The sequence below is a fragment of the Mauremys mutica genome, chromosome 6 (genome assembly GCF_020497125.1).
Source record: "Mauremys mutica isolate MM-2020 ecotype Southern chromosome 6, ASM2049712v1, whole genome shotgun sequence".
Classification (NCBI taxonomy): Eukaryota; Metazoa; Chordata; order Testudines; family Geoemydidae; genus Mauremys; species Mauremys mutica.
This window is the reverse complement of record NC_059077.1, coordinates 36,645,609-36,660,051: the sequence shown is the minus strand read 5'-3', so window position 1 is coordinate 36,660,051 and position 14,443 is coordinate 36,645,609. Positions and strand designations below refer to the sequence as shown.

General features: G+C 38.5%; 1 protein-coding gene and 1 long non-coding RNA gene across 2 annotated transcripts in view; one reads left to right on the top strand and one right to left on the bottom strand.

Annotated features, from left to right (window-relative positions):
• ERCC8 (ERCC excision repair 8, CSA ubiquitin ligase complex subunit) overlaps window positions 1-14,443 on the top strand; it is a 52,474-nt gene that overhangs the window by 17,143 nt on the left and 20,888 nt on the right. The window contains exons 8-10 of the mRNA XM_045020571.1: window positions 6,789-6,892; window positions 9,196-9,320; window positions 13,495-13,692. Coding sequence (XP_044876506.1) covers window positions 6,789-6,892; window positions 9,196-9,320; window positions 13,495-13,692 — 427 coding nt within the window. The remainder of the gene's footprint in view (window positions 1-6,788; window positions 6,893-9,195; window positions 9,321-13,494; window positions 13,693-14,443) is intronic.
• Window positions 1-14,443, bottom strand: part of LOC123372474 — a 30,360-nt gene that overhangs the window by 3,436 nt on the left and 12,481 nt on the right. The gene's annotated exons all lie outside the window — the stretch shown is intronic.

Below are 14,443 nucleotides of genomic sequence, written 5' to 3'. Positions count from 1 at the left end.
AAGCTGGCATTGGCTCATGAAACTTCAGAACTGCTGTCAGTTCCTATCTAATTGTTCGGGCAAAGGTCTCTGTTCAGGACAAGGCCCTGCAGATAGCGTTGACAGAGTGGTATTGTCAGTGCTGAGCTGCCTAACTTGCTCCTGCTGGCACTGGTTATCTCTTGTCAGCTATGCAACATGAGGCTGCCATGCTTGATTATCCACCTGGATTATGCATTTGGGGCAAGTCCGATGCTTCTGGTGGCTATGGTGGTGGTGCCAGGTCCATCCTTCTTGCACTGGGCTTGGTCCCACAGGGTCGTGGGTGGCCAGACTAATAGTTGGAGCCAGAATCCACAGCCACAACACAGGAGTCAAATGTCAGCTATGTCAGGATACTGAGAGGTCAGAAGCATGAGCCAAACTGTAGGTCAGGAATCATAAGTCAGATGCCAGGAGTCAAGCTGCGTCGGGATGCCAGTATATCAGTCCAGGGGAGAGGGAAGCACAAGGCATTCAGTGTAGCAACATTTCTCTATGACACATGTATTATTTTCATATCTCCAATATCATTTGTTACATCAGTAAATAATGATGCAATTTTTTAGAAGATTTACTACTCTTTTGCAGAAATCTAATTCACTGGCTCTTTTAATGTAAAAAATTATTTAATTTGTGATAGTTCATTGCGGCTTGAGAGGGGCTTTGAGGTCTTCATTCTCAAAAAAATTAGCACTGAGTGTTGCTACCTCATTCTTTTCTTACACTTCTACTTGTAATTGGGTCATTACACCAATTGAATCTATTTCCCTATGTTAAGTTCTCCTCACACCTTCTATGGGCCATCTTAATTATCACTTCAAAAAGTTTTTTTTCCTCCTGCTAACGATAGCTCATCTCAATTGATTAGACTCTGCCTGTTGGTATGCATACTTCCACCTTTTCATGTTCTCTGTATGTATAAATATCTCCTGTCTGTGTGTTCCATTCTATGCATCCGAAGAAGTGAGCTTTAGCTCACGAAAGCTCATGCTAAAATAAATTTGTTAGTCTTTAAGGTGCCACAAGTACTCCTGGTTTTTTTTGCGGATACAGACTAACACGGCTGCTACTCTGAAACCTGTCATTCTACATCCTGTAACTCTTCTGTAATCCACAATTTGAATTGCTATGCATTTTTAGACAATGGGTAACATTTTCAAAATGTCTTAAGTCATTTAGGCAAAGCTGAAAATTCCTGCAAAGTTTATATGACTCTCAAAGTAAAGGTTATCTCAATACTTAACAATTTTATATTTAGAGTGACTTCCATAACAGAAATGGGGAAAACACTAAGAAGAGTGTGTTGCAGAATGTGACACATTACTTTAAAGAACATGAATATTCCTATTGCTGTAATTTGAAATCCTCCTCTGTGGTTAAGTACATTTTTGCAGTTTAGATATTTTGGTTAGAGGTGAAACATTGTCATCTAAAGATGAGTAATGTTTTTGTCGTCAAACCCATTTGCAATCAGAAGTTTTGGTCAGGAAAAGATTTGTCATCCAAAGCTTTAGATGACAAAATGTTCATAGAATTTTAGTCCAATAACACTTTAGATGACCGAGCATTTCATCTCTAAAACTGCAGATGTGACTAACAGGTTTAACATGAGATTTGTTTGTCATCTAGAGGTCAAAAGTTTTGCAGTCAGCAGTTTTAGATGCCAGTGACTTTTTTTGTCAGCAAACTCATTTTCACTGGCATCTCTGATATACAGCTATCACCTAACTCAGAGAAATGTGATATGTACAAAACTCTAAATATTGATTATAAAAACCTATAACAATCACAATAATGATCCATAATTGATAATTTTATTCTTTTTACCACAAAACAGCGTTCACATTTAAGTGGCTGAAAAATTGAGGTAATTTTTGATTGTTAAAACCATAGATTGAGTCTTTGCCATATAATAATAATTATATATCATTCTAATCTTATTCTGAAATATTCTACACACTTTCATTAATTCAGAGAAATTCCAGTCAATGTGTCCATCAACCAAAATTTTGAGGGAGAGGTTCAGAATATGTCTCTTAATGGAATGTTTGCAGCAAACTTATTTGTGGCATTGGAATCAGCTGAAGCCCAAAAAAGAGGGACATGCTTGCTCCCTCTTCTCTTATTATCTTCTGCTCTCCATCTGCTCTTCTGATTCATCTGTACATAAATGTTTCCCAAGATTCAGCCAGTTGTGCCATCAGACTCAATTACAACTACTTTTAAATTCATCAAACTAAAAAACAGCAAACTAAAGTAATAACAAAATAAATCAATTTAGCATAGTGAGAGGTTCTTTCTTACAAGCTGCATCCAGCACACTTATTCTTAGTATTATTCTGAACCAATGCTAGCTACAGTTGCTTCCAAGTAACAAGTCTCTTTGAACTCTGCATTCAAGAATTTAAGGTACAATAGTCAGTCACCAGCATTCTTAAAGCACCATAAACCACAATAATAGATACTAGAAGTGCAAACCAAGCATAAAGGAATAAGAAAGAGACACACAAATGATCGTCTTCTAGTAACAGCAGTTCAGAGTCAGCGTCAGAAGAAAAAGGGAAACCATGATAATCTGAACTGGCTGCCTTATAGAAAGAAATCTAGAACTGAATATGTTCTCCATATTTGAGAGACTACTTACAAAACTTCATGTAGATATCAGCAAACCCTCACAAGAGAAGAGTATTGTAAATATATAGAATGTGGTAAAAGTTTCACTCAGAAGTAGTATTTTGAAATACACCAGCCAATCCACAAGAGGAAGGGAATATAATCTGATTTTATGTGGTTTGTGTATCAAATGTTATCTCATATTGCTCTATTAGATGATGATGATTGATACTGATGATGCACTGACAGCAAACTGGAGGAGCTATTATCTTCTTAATAATAGTTGGCTTGTAGATTTGGACAATATAATCTGATTTACTGAGAAAAGAAATATTAGCCAGGACACTGGGATTATCTCTTACAGCAGTATGTGAAATTGTTACTAGCTTTGAGCTTGCTGGGTGACTGACCAGGATTCCCTGATGCTGTTTCAAAATAATCTGATAGATGCTTGGAGTGGAATGTCTGGCCATACATATGTAACCCAGGCCTGCTGGGTGTGGAGCTCTGTCCCCCACTAGTGGCACCTAGACCACTTAGAGATTAATGAGTCTACTACAGCCTGAGCTTTTAGCTCATGCTTTAGAGGCTCATACACTAAGCTTCAGAGGTCCCAGGTTCAATCCTGCCCACTGCGTTACACACACAGAATTAGCTAGAAGAAGGCACAGAGATAAGATAGAGAAGAAAACAAATGGTAGCATTAGATGTTCTCATTTCCTTTGTCAATAGTGAAGATGTGGGGCTTTAGAAATCAGACCAAAGATATGATTTATGTATGTTCCTTGATGGATGACCTGCTAAGGGTGACTTTCTCCCAGGATACAGTTACAAAGGACAGAGAGAGAACCTTCATCTTTCTTCAAGAATACAGTAACTCCTCACTTAAAGTCATCCCGGTGAACGTTGTTTCGTTGTTAACATTGCTGATCAATTAGGGAACATGCTCGTTTAAAGTTGTGTAATGCTCCCTTCTAACATCGTTTGGTAGCTACCTGCTTTGTCTATTGCTTGCAGGAAGAGCAGCCCATTGCAGCTAGCTGGTGGGGGCTTGGAACCAGGGTGGACCAACAGCCCTCTATCAGCTCCCTGCTCCCCTAAGTTCCCTGTGCAGCAGCTGCCTGCAGTTCAGCTGTGTCCCTCCCCCCTCTGCCTTGGAGCTGCTCCACAAGACTCCTGCTTGCTGTGCCGGGGGGGGAGGGAAGGAAGAGGGGGGGCTAATGTCTGGGTGTCCCTCTACTCCCTGCTTGTGCATCCCACTTACCCCATCTTCCATAGAGCAAACCCGGGCTGCAGTCTCAGCAAGCTGATCTAATTAACAAGGCAGTATACTTAAGGGAAATGCGCATATCTCCCTCCATTCCTGCTGCCTTGCAGAGGGAGAGAGTTAACCCTTGAGGGCGCAGCCAATTGCTAGTTCATCATTTAGTAATAAGGGAAATATCCCACCCTCTGACTCCTCCTTCACAATCATCATCACTGTGTACTAGTATTAAATTATTTGTTTAAAACTTATTGTGTGTGTGTGTTTGGTTGAAAAAAAATTCCCTGGAACCTAACCCCTTCATTTACATTAATTCTTATGGGGAAATTGGATTCGCTTAACATCATTTCGCTTGAAGTTGCATTTTTCAGGAATATAACTACAACGTTAAGTGAGGAGTTACTGTACTGCTTCGTAAGAACTTGGTGAAGAACTATCTAGCTGCAGTAGAAAAACGGGGGCTGATTATAGGTGCAAAAGTGGGGAAGCTTTTCAGAGAAGAGAAAAAAATGTATGATCCATCAGATTTCAGCTGGTAAAGCTGTCGTTTTCTGAATGTTAATAAAACTTTGAGAGAGTTCATATGGTGTTTCCAAATTTAGTTATGAACTGAGTTCCATCTCAGGCCTCTTTCATGGGTTCCTTTTTCCTTTTTAAGCTAACTTTACCTCTTGTTGAAGGCATCTCATTCCTGGAGTTCAAAGTGTTTAAGTAGTCCATGTCCTGCTGACTTCCTTACTACATCTAAATATCAGTGTAGCAGCTGTGAGCAGAAATGCCTTCTAGCACTTTCAGCTGACCACCTGACTATGTCCAGTCACATCTGAATAGACCTTGTAACACTGATTCACAAATCTGTCTCCTCTGGAGTAGACAGCTGTTACTCTATTTCAGACAACCTAAGGAGCCATCAAGAAACTCGGGTGGTTGAAGCCCATATTTTATGCAAAGCTGACCAGCATTAAACTATCACACAACTGGTTCTTACTATGCTTGCTGCCAATCATATTTAAGGTTCTTGTTCTCTTAATCTTTCAATGAGCTAAAACATAATTACAGTATCTTGGCAACTGCCTGTGTCACAAGTCATTTGAATGGCTGCTGTGCTCAGTGGGGGACTCACAGAGCTCAAGTTTCAATGTGGATTTGTGACCGCATCCTTGGTGAAGGACATATGGTTATGGAACATGCTTCCCACAGGAGACTGAGCGAACCATGAATCTCACCCCCTTCAAACCATGCAGCAAGCTATGCCTGTTTAAACAAGCATTTCCTCAGCACTCATGTTGTAAAACACCCAGCACAGAGGGAGCCAGTCACCAGCACTTGGTTATTGTAAACAACAGGTTTAAAGAAGAGGGAAAGGAAGCTCTACTTTTTTTTTTTTTTAAACCTCTATTAGTGGTGCTTGATGTGTATCAAATCTTGTAGGCTGTTCAGCGACTACAATGAATACATTTAAATACATATATTTTCAGGTAGAGAGTCTCTTAAGATGAATGCAAAGGTTTGAGTTCCCAGGGAAGTTACTCAGATTTACTAACATTCAACCAGTACTGACCCCAGAAGTGAAAAACACATTTAACCAGATTCTCTGAGCTTGACATAAAGCATTCAGAGATCCCTCTGCTGGGAAGAAAATTTTCTGTAGCTGGTTACCTGTAGCTCCTGTTGTTTTCACTATAATTCAGTATACCTGGAATCTGTGAAGCTACAGGTGTTTACACTTTGCCTAATTTTAGCTGAAATAAAAAAATTGGAAAAAAACAAATTTTGGCTAATTTGGAAGTATACTGTTATAGTACAGCTGTGCATTGTCAGGTTGTGAACCTAAGGAAACTAGCCACTGCTGTATCTTTTGCTTAATATTTCCATTTTTAAAAACATGTTTTCCCTACTGGCTATATTGAGATCGTGGATAAGCTACTCTTGACTGTGTCCCTCTGCTCACTTTTTGTGACTGGACCCTTTTTTAAATTATAGGAATCCGGAGAGAGACAGATTCTTGTAAACGTCTGACCTATCTTCAAGAATAGGGAAGATAAAGCCTATCTATAAGAGCTGCAGAGAAAATTGATGCCCCAGTATTTTGTATCTTATTCACTCAGGAAGGCAGAACATTTTCTTATTGTAAAATTTTGTTGTTAGCCGCCTTTTTCTTGGTGGGGGGGGGCGGTGAGTGAAATCAAGTAGACTTTGTGTCACCATAAATATGCAGTATATAAAGTGGGTACAATTTGGGGTCTCTCTTCCAGAACAAATGTGTGTTTTAATATTCTCAGCTGAAGATAAAATATGCTGCTACCTTTATTAATCCAAATCTATTTTTACCCAGAAAACGTTGTTGGAAATACTTGGTACCACTAATTCATAAGCAAAATGAAAAGCTGCTACTTTCAGTTGGTGCACTGCTGCCTTTTCAGCATACATTCAGTGTGCAACATTAGCAGAAGAAAACTGAGGAGAAAAAACAGCAAAGCAAATAACGTATTTCTTGTTTACAGAATAGGGACACAATTAATCTTTTCCTGCTTTTATGCTGTTATTTTTAATTACATAGGCATATTGTTTCTCCAAGGACTAGGTAGACTTGTACCTTGTTCATTTTTGCCACCACATTCTATTTGTTATTGTACTTGTACAATATTATTAACAAGTACAATAATATTGTACTAGTTATTCAGACATTGTGTTGATGAGCAAGAAGCTCAAAGTCTGCCTTGATGTCCACTCTGCATTCTCATTAGCTTGACTGTGATAGCACAAGATGCAAGTCAGGGCAGAATCCAGCCCAAAATGGGAACATCATCTGGACCCATAACAGCAAGAGATGGGGATGTTTGGAGGCAGTTTCTCTAATTAATAAAGTCATACAATTTATTTTTCTTAGTGCTGACAGTAGAGTAAAACTCTGGGATGTAAGGAGAGCATCTGGATGTCTGATTACTCTTGATCAGTACAATGGGGAGAAGTCAAAAGCATCCTCTGAAGCAGGTAATAAAGAATATATTTATAAAGGAAATATGATAGTGGTGATATGCTACATCTTTACCTAGAAACATTCGTGAATTTCATACCATCACAGTTTTTAATGCAAGAAATGACCATTGTGATCATCTGGTATGATCTCTTGCATAACACAGGCCATAGAATTTCACCTGTTAACTCCTGCATTAAACCCAGTAACATGGGGCTGAAATAGAACATATCTTTTTAAGAGGCATACTGGATGAAATCTTGGCTCTATTTGAAGTCAATGGGAATTTAAAGTTTTCAAATAATGGAGAATTGACTACATCCCTTGATAAGTTGTTCCAGTGGTTAATTACCCTTACTGTTAAACAATGTGTGCATATTTCCAGTTTGTTTGTCTAGCTTCAGGTTCCAGCCACTGGATCTTGTTATGCTTCGGTCTTTTAGATTAAAGAGCTCTCTATTATTAGATATCTTCATCTATACTAAGCAAGACGTGTATTAATTAGTTATAAAATTCAAAATTTATTTTTAACTTTGCTTAATGATAAATTGTGTTACTCGAATACTAACAAAGGTGCTAGGCCCTGGAATATACTAAATATGCCCTGGTTAAAACATTAACATTATTAACATTTTATACGAAAGAAGCTAAACACAATTTCTGCACTTGGGAAGCAAACTAAATTAAAGGAACAGCACTGTACTTTAAATTGTAGTTCAGAAATTAGTTTGGATTAATTCTGGATCAAAGTTCCGTATACTGGGCAAACAAAACCAAATATTAGATCTCATAAAGCAGCTTCTGAAACGAAAAAGGATGTTTTATTTAAAAACAGACAAAGTAAAAGACTGAGTCTGTAATCCTAATCCTGAAAAGATTAACTCGTGCCTAAATTTAAACACTGTGAGCAGTCCCATAAATTGGACTAATTACAGTGTGTAAAGTTAAGCATGTAGGATCAGAGTTTTATTCAGGAAAATACTGATGGTGGATTTATACATAAAACAACATTTGAGTTTGTTTTGTAGGCTGTGGTTTAACATGCTGTGTCATGTTCTCTGTTGCATATATAGAATATTAATGTTTGGTTTTGAGAATTAAAAATGTCATTGACACTCAAAAGTTATTGAAATGACCACATACTGGGAGAACTAAGAATTTCTTTTTAATTTAGCTTACAACTTTTGGGTGCCAACAAATGGACTTGTGTACATTGTCTTAAAATGGATTAATGAACGTACAAAGATCGATAACTCAGAGAGGTGCTTTAAAAATGCCAAAGACAGGGGAAAAAAATCTGTTCTCTTGGATGACTGTTGTATGTTAGAAATTTAAACACACAGTTAATTCCTCTGCTCCCCACTTGATTTTTTTTTTTCTTCTCTGGAAGGACAAATTTTGAGGTGTGTATATAGTTTAATGAGAACTGTTAGGTTTGTGGTGTTTTTAAAATAGGAACTGAGGAAGAAATTGTGAACAATGGAAGAAAAAATCAAGAGAAAAATTTGAAATATTAGGTCAGAACTGTAAAATAAACTTAGCTCATTAATTTCTTCAATAATATTTGCAGAGCAAGTAAAGCAGTTTTAACAAAGTAAAATGGAAGCTCCAAATTACAGACTTGGGGGCTGGGGGGAAGAAGACTAAGTATGTGCAAAAGACTTCTTCACATATATAAAAAATGTAGATGTAAACAATCTTTGTGGCGGGGTGCTACAGAACAGATCATTGGACAAATAGGCTTTTACATCATGTTCACAAAAAGCTTATATTTTATGCTGTAAAAGAGAGATATATTTTTATTATAGATGGAAGAAAAGCTGTCTACAGAAACACTTGTAAACCTTTAAAATGGTGTCAGATCCTACATTCTTTCTGCATCCAAAACAACCATTAAAGTCAGTCAATGTTTTGCCAAAAGTTCAGGATTGGGTCCTTTTTGGAAGTTGTCATTAGCACTTGATGTTACTATAAACAGTAGAGCAATGTCATCTAAGCATTGTGATATCTGTAGAAAGTGAAAAGGGCATTGAAACTTCTGTATGTTTACTCTAATTTTGAATGAAATATGTTCAAATGCACATAATACATTTACCATATAGAACCTAACATATAAGGAACTTCATCACTTGGTATCAAAATCCAAAGGTTTTATAATATATATTTCATAAGAAACTTTGTTGCTTTCAAATAAACATTTATGTATTCTTGAGTGAAAGTTGTTTGAATATTTAAATAGTGCATTCAGTTCTACAGGTGTACAAAATAAAATAGTAAATCTTCCCTAAAAAAACTGAACAGGCTCATATTTTTCTGACAGCAAACACTGCTCATAATGGAAGAGTTAATGGCTTATGCTTTACAAGTGATGGGCTTCATCTTCTGACTATTGGTACAGATGACCGGATGAGACTCTGGAATAGTTCCAGTGGGGAAAACACACTGGTAAGGTTTTAAAGGACCTTCCGTTGCATTTCTTGGTTACTTTTAAGAGGGTAATAGACCAGTGGTCCAGTTATGATACATAATTTTAGCTTTGGAAGTAAATTTCAGTTGATCTCTATATTTTTAATCAAACTAATGTATTTTCTATCATTTTGTCCAGTGAAAATTAGTAACTAAGAGTCTGCATGGCCCACCAGTTTGAAGATGAGACTATAAAACCATTCATTTGTGACAGTAGCTCAAAGCCAGATCAGGCTGGCAGTAACCAGAAAGAACTAACATCTGTTGGCAGCTTGTCTGAAATAAATTTGGTTCTCAGTCTACTTTTTACTGGGTGGATGTCCACATCACAGACTGAATAAGTATGGAGACTGAATTAATCTCTTGTCAGTAGGTGTAGCTGTTTCCAAATAAGTTTGACACACACTGGGAGAAGTAGGCTGCAGCTAGCCCTCTTTATACAGCCCGGTGGGCCCATATTGTTTTCTGCGTGCTCCCTCTCAACCGTTTTAGCCACTGGAGGGCCACTTCTCATTGGTTCCACCCATAGCGGATCCTGAATGGCCTTTTTAGGTAATTCCTGAAGGCCATCTCCCCACCCTCCACCCCGAAAGGACACCTTCGTGTAGAGTGCACCAAGGAAGTGGGTCATCCAGTAGGGGACAACTAATGCCTGGTATCACAGATCACAACAACCTTTCAGTATGGATACAGATTATATCCCTTCAGCTCTCTATTCTCCCTGCCCCCAGTGCTCTCGTGCCTGCTTTAAACTGCTTCTGCAGCTTCTCCCTAGAGAGGATTAGATATACAGTCCCAATGAAAATACAACTCTAGTAATGTAAAATTAAAGTTTCAGAACACTCTAAAAACATTTGATTAAGAATTTAGATGAGTATAAATGGCAATCCCCACCCAAAAGTACAAACTGAGGGCCAAATCCTGCTCCCATTCAAGTAAATGACAAAAAACTCCTGTCAGTGGGAATAGGATAAGCCCGAAAGTGAGCGTTAAAAACTGGCAGCATCTTCCTGTTAGCAGGGGTTGAACTTGCTGGGAAGAGATTAGTGGGTTCCTTCTGAGGCAAAATGGCTCAGTATCCCACCTAGATATTCTAAGGGTATGTTTTCACTGCAGCATTAATTCAGCACCAGCATTAATTGATCGGCAACAGGTTCTGAGCATCTGGTTTAGCCTGGCCTGAGTTTGGGCAGCCACACTGCAAAGGTCATATCTGAGTTACCAGTACTTCCCTTTGGTGCTACATTTACCCATGTGGGCTGCTGAGACTTCTAGGGGCATATCCCATGCTGCTTTGTGCTACTATAAGATGACCTGCTTATGATTTTCTCCCAGTGAATTGTGGGAAAACTTGTCTGTTTTTCAGGGCACATTGTGGGGAATTGTGGGATATGTGATTTAGGCTGCATCCTCATTGTAAAATGAGTAGGTTACCAGCCCAAATTAAAGCCTTGCTCAGGTTTTAGCCTACAGCCCCATATAAGCAATCTGGCCCAGACTGAAAGCACCACTACACTTTTGCCTATGGATGGGAAGGGGGTGAGGGGCAACACCTGAGTAAGAGCCCAAGTGTTAACTCTGCTGTGAAGACACCCTCCAAAGGGAGGTGGGAGTGTTTCTCCAGAGAATTTATATAAAAGGTGGGCTGAGAAGCTCTGAGGTAGGAGCCCTGGGAGTAGCGACGACTATGGGGAAGGCTTAGAGCTGAAACTGGTCTTTGATAATGCTGTCAAAATTCCAGAAAGAGGGTGATTTTTGTCTTTCCACAGCTTGTAGGCTTTGTTATGGAGCCGGTTGAGAGAAGCATTTTTTCAGTGTACCACAAGAGTTCCTCTGGATTCTGAGTAAATATTGGTATCCCTTTTGAGTTGGCAAGGAGTTTGGCTTATAGAACTAGTTTATCTTCTTATTGGGAAAGAAATGAGTGAATGCAAAAAGAGAGAATATCTAAGTATTTGCGCTCTTGAATAGGGATTTTGATTACAAAAGCAGAAGCAAAGTTTACCACTTCTACCATTCTTTGTGTGGATCCCACTTAACAGTGTGCATGCATCTCATGTGCACAAGATCAGAATTTTTGACCAGCAGTGTCTGTTGGGGCTGCAACTGTGCCCTGCATGATTTCATGCTCTCCCATTCAAGGGAATATAGGGCAGCCGATCTGTCGTGGGGGCTGGTAGCCAGCCCGCGGCCAAGTGTGGCTCCACTCCCAGCCCCACCTGCAGCCAGGGGTGAGGGCGGGACCAGGAGTGGAACCACACTGAGGTTGGGGATGGGACCAGGAGCCAGGGACATGGCTGCGGTCAGGGCCGGAGCAGAGCTGGGGGCGGGGAGGGGCTGGGTGTCACTCCCTTCCCAACCCCAGTGGTGGCTTGCCCACCCCCCTTCCCCCAAAGGTTCCATCGCACCTCTGCCTTAAGGTTAAAGTTCTCAAGTCCTCTCCCTCTCAGCTTACACAAATGCAGCCAGTCGAACTCCGTTGACTACAGAGGAGCACCTTTCAATGGCCCTCTGGTCCCAGCCACAAACTACCCTGCAAAGGCCCAGCAACACCTTTAATCTGAGCCTACTGAGCTCTGACTGGCTGCTTCCATGCACACAGTGACTTAATTTATCTAGCTCCCGCTCCCCCTCCCTCTCAACTTCTGCATTATGGAGCAATGGTAGCTACTTTATTATAGTTAAGAATGTGACTCTGTTTTCATTATTCAAGTTGGATTTCAACCCTCCTCTCATTTCCATGAGTGTGGAAATATTTTTTTAACCTGAAATTTCTTATATGTGAATTCTGGCCAGAAAAGAAATGTTGGGGAAAAGGAAGTTAGAGAAGTTATTGTGTGTGTGTGTGTGTGTGTGTGTGTGATTTTTGTTTTGTATTTTTGAGTTACGGGACTATGAGGGGGGGAGTGATTATTTTCACATTTGGAAAAAAAAATTTCTTTATATTGTCATCTATAGAATAGCTTGGTTAGAGATTCCAGAATTGTATGATTGTTTCATTAATGTCATTTAAGGTTCGGTGAACATTTTTGATTTAACTATGAAAATATGAATCTCTGAGAGTCATATGTTTAATGTCCTTAGAAACTTCTTCATAGGCTTGCAGAATATATAATCTTCCATGGAATAATCTGAATCTATTAACTTCATAAGCCACATGGTTCTGGTTCAACAATTTAAGAAGTGTCTACAGACATCCTTGGTAGAGCTTTTAATTTCTGGAAGGTAAATAGTTCTAGTTCAAGGAATGTGCAAGCAATTACTTGTAAATTCCATGGGGAAAGTAACTGGTTTTGCATCAGAAGGGCTGCACAGAACTCTTTGTTCAGCAGTGATTTTACAGAGAACTGATTATACGATTGGCAGTAACACCAAAGAGCCTGTATGCATTAATTTAAAATTCTAGCATTTGGTTTTAAATCACTAACAAATTATAATGTCAGAGAAATCCATTTACTTGACTTATTTTTGAAATATTTGACACACTGCCATTATGAGGGTTAATCAAAAATTTAAACTACTATAAGAAATTCCTAAACAAAAAATAATTGAGATAGTTATGGATAAAAAGACATATACTTGAACTTAAAATAGCCGTATTGAGATGTTGGCCTTTGGAAGAAATTAAATGTTTGAAAGTCAGATTTAAAGTTCCACAGTCTTAATACTGGCCATTATACCATCCCATGAATGCTCTTACTAGTAACCATCTTCCACTTACCAACCAGAAAATGCCATCAGCATACCTAATCTACCCTTTTGTACTTTATGTTGTGATCTTGGGCCACCTCCTGCCCAACACATATCACCTATCAATCCCAGTTGAAACCCCCCTCACTCACCTGTTCAGAATGAGAAGAAATTAGATCTTTTATACTTCAAATAGAGTACAGAAACTACATTGTCCCATATCTTCTACTCAGCACAATTTATCCTATTCATTATGCTGTTTTCATTAACTTTGGAACCCAAAACTAAGGTGCATGCATTTGGGAACCTCAGAGTTGTGTTAAATTCCAAAGTAGCAGGATGGTTGCATAACCATTGCTTTATTGAGAATTTAACTAGTAATTTTAAATTTGTTTTAATAATTTAAACCACAAGAATTAGCTTTGTATAATAATAGCTAACAGCTTAATCGTGCATCCTACAGGTGAACTATGGGAAAGTCTGTAACGAAAGCAGAAAAGGACTCAAATTCACCACCTCTACTGGCTGTGATCCAGAATTTGCATTTGTACCATATGATAGCACCATTGCTGTTTATACAATCTACTCAGGAGAACTGATAACTATACTTAGGGGACATTATAATACTGTTGATTGCTGTGTATTTCAGCCTAATTTTCAGGTAAGTGAAGTATTTAAAAGAATTTAGAATGTTCATAAAATAATGAGTTCATAGATTTTTAAAGCCAGAAAGGGATCATCACATCATCTAGTCTGATCTATATAACATAAGCCATAGAATTTCATCCAGATACCCAAGTTACTTGACTCAATATAGGAGTATGTTAGCTATCTTCTCAACTTGATTTAGAAACATCAAGAGAGGGAGAATCTACCTCTCTCCTTAGTAGTTTGTTCCAGTGGCTATCTAGTTAATCACTCTCCCTGTCCAAAAAAAAAAACCAAAACCTTTTTTGTAATTTTAATTTGGCTGTAACTTCCAATCATTGGTACTTGTTCTGCCTTTCTCTGATTAGATTAAAGAGCTTTTAGTACCTTTTATTTTCTCCTTGTGCAGCTATTTTTACAACATAATTAATTTACCTCTTGATATTTTTGTTAAGGAGCAATCTGTTTAGCTAATCAAGTCTCTCATTTAAAGATATTTTCTACAGCCCTCAAATCATTTTTGTGGCTCTTCTCTGCACTCTCCAAATTATAACATCCTTTTTAAATGGGAACAGCAGTACTGGATGCAGTATTCCAGAATCAATCTCACTAATGCTGCATACAGAGGTAAAATTAACTCCCTACTTTACTTTATATAAAAAAGGATCACATTAGCCATCTGCCACAGCATCACACAGGAAGCTCATGTTCAGTTGTTTATCCAGTATGATTTCTAAATCCTTTTCAGAGTCCCTGTTTTCCAG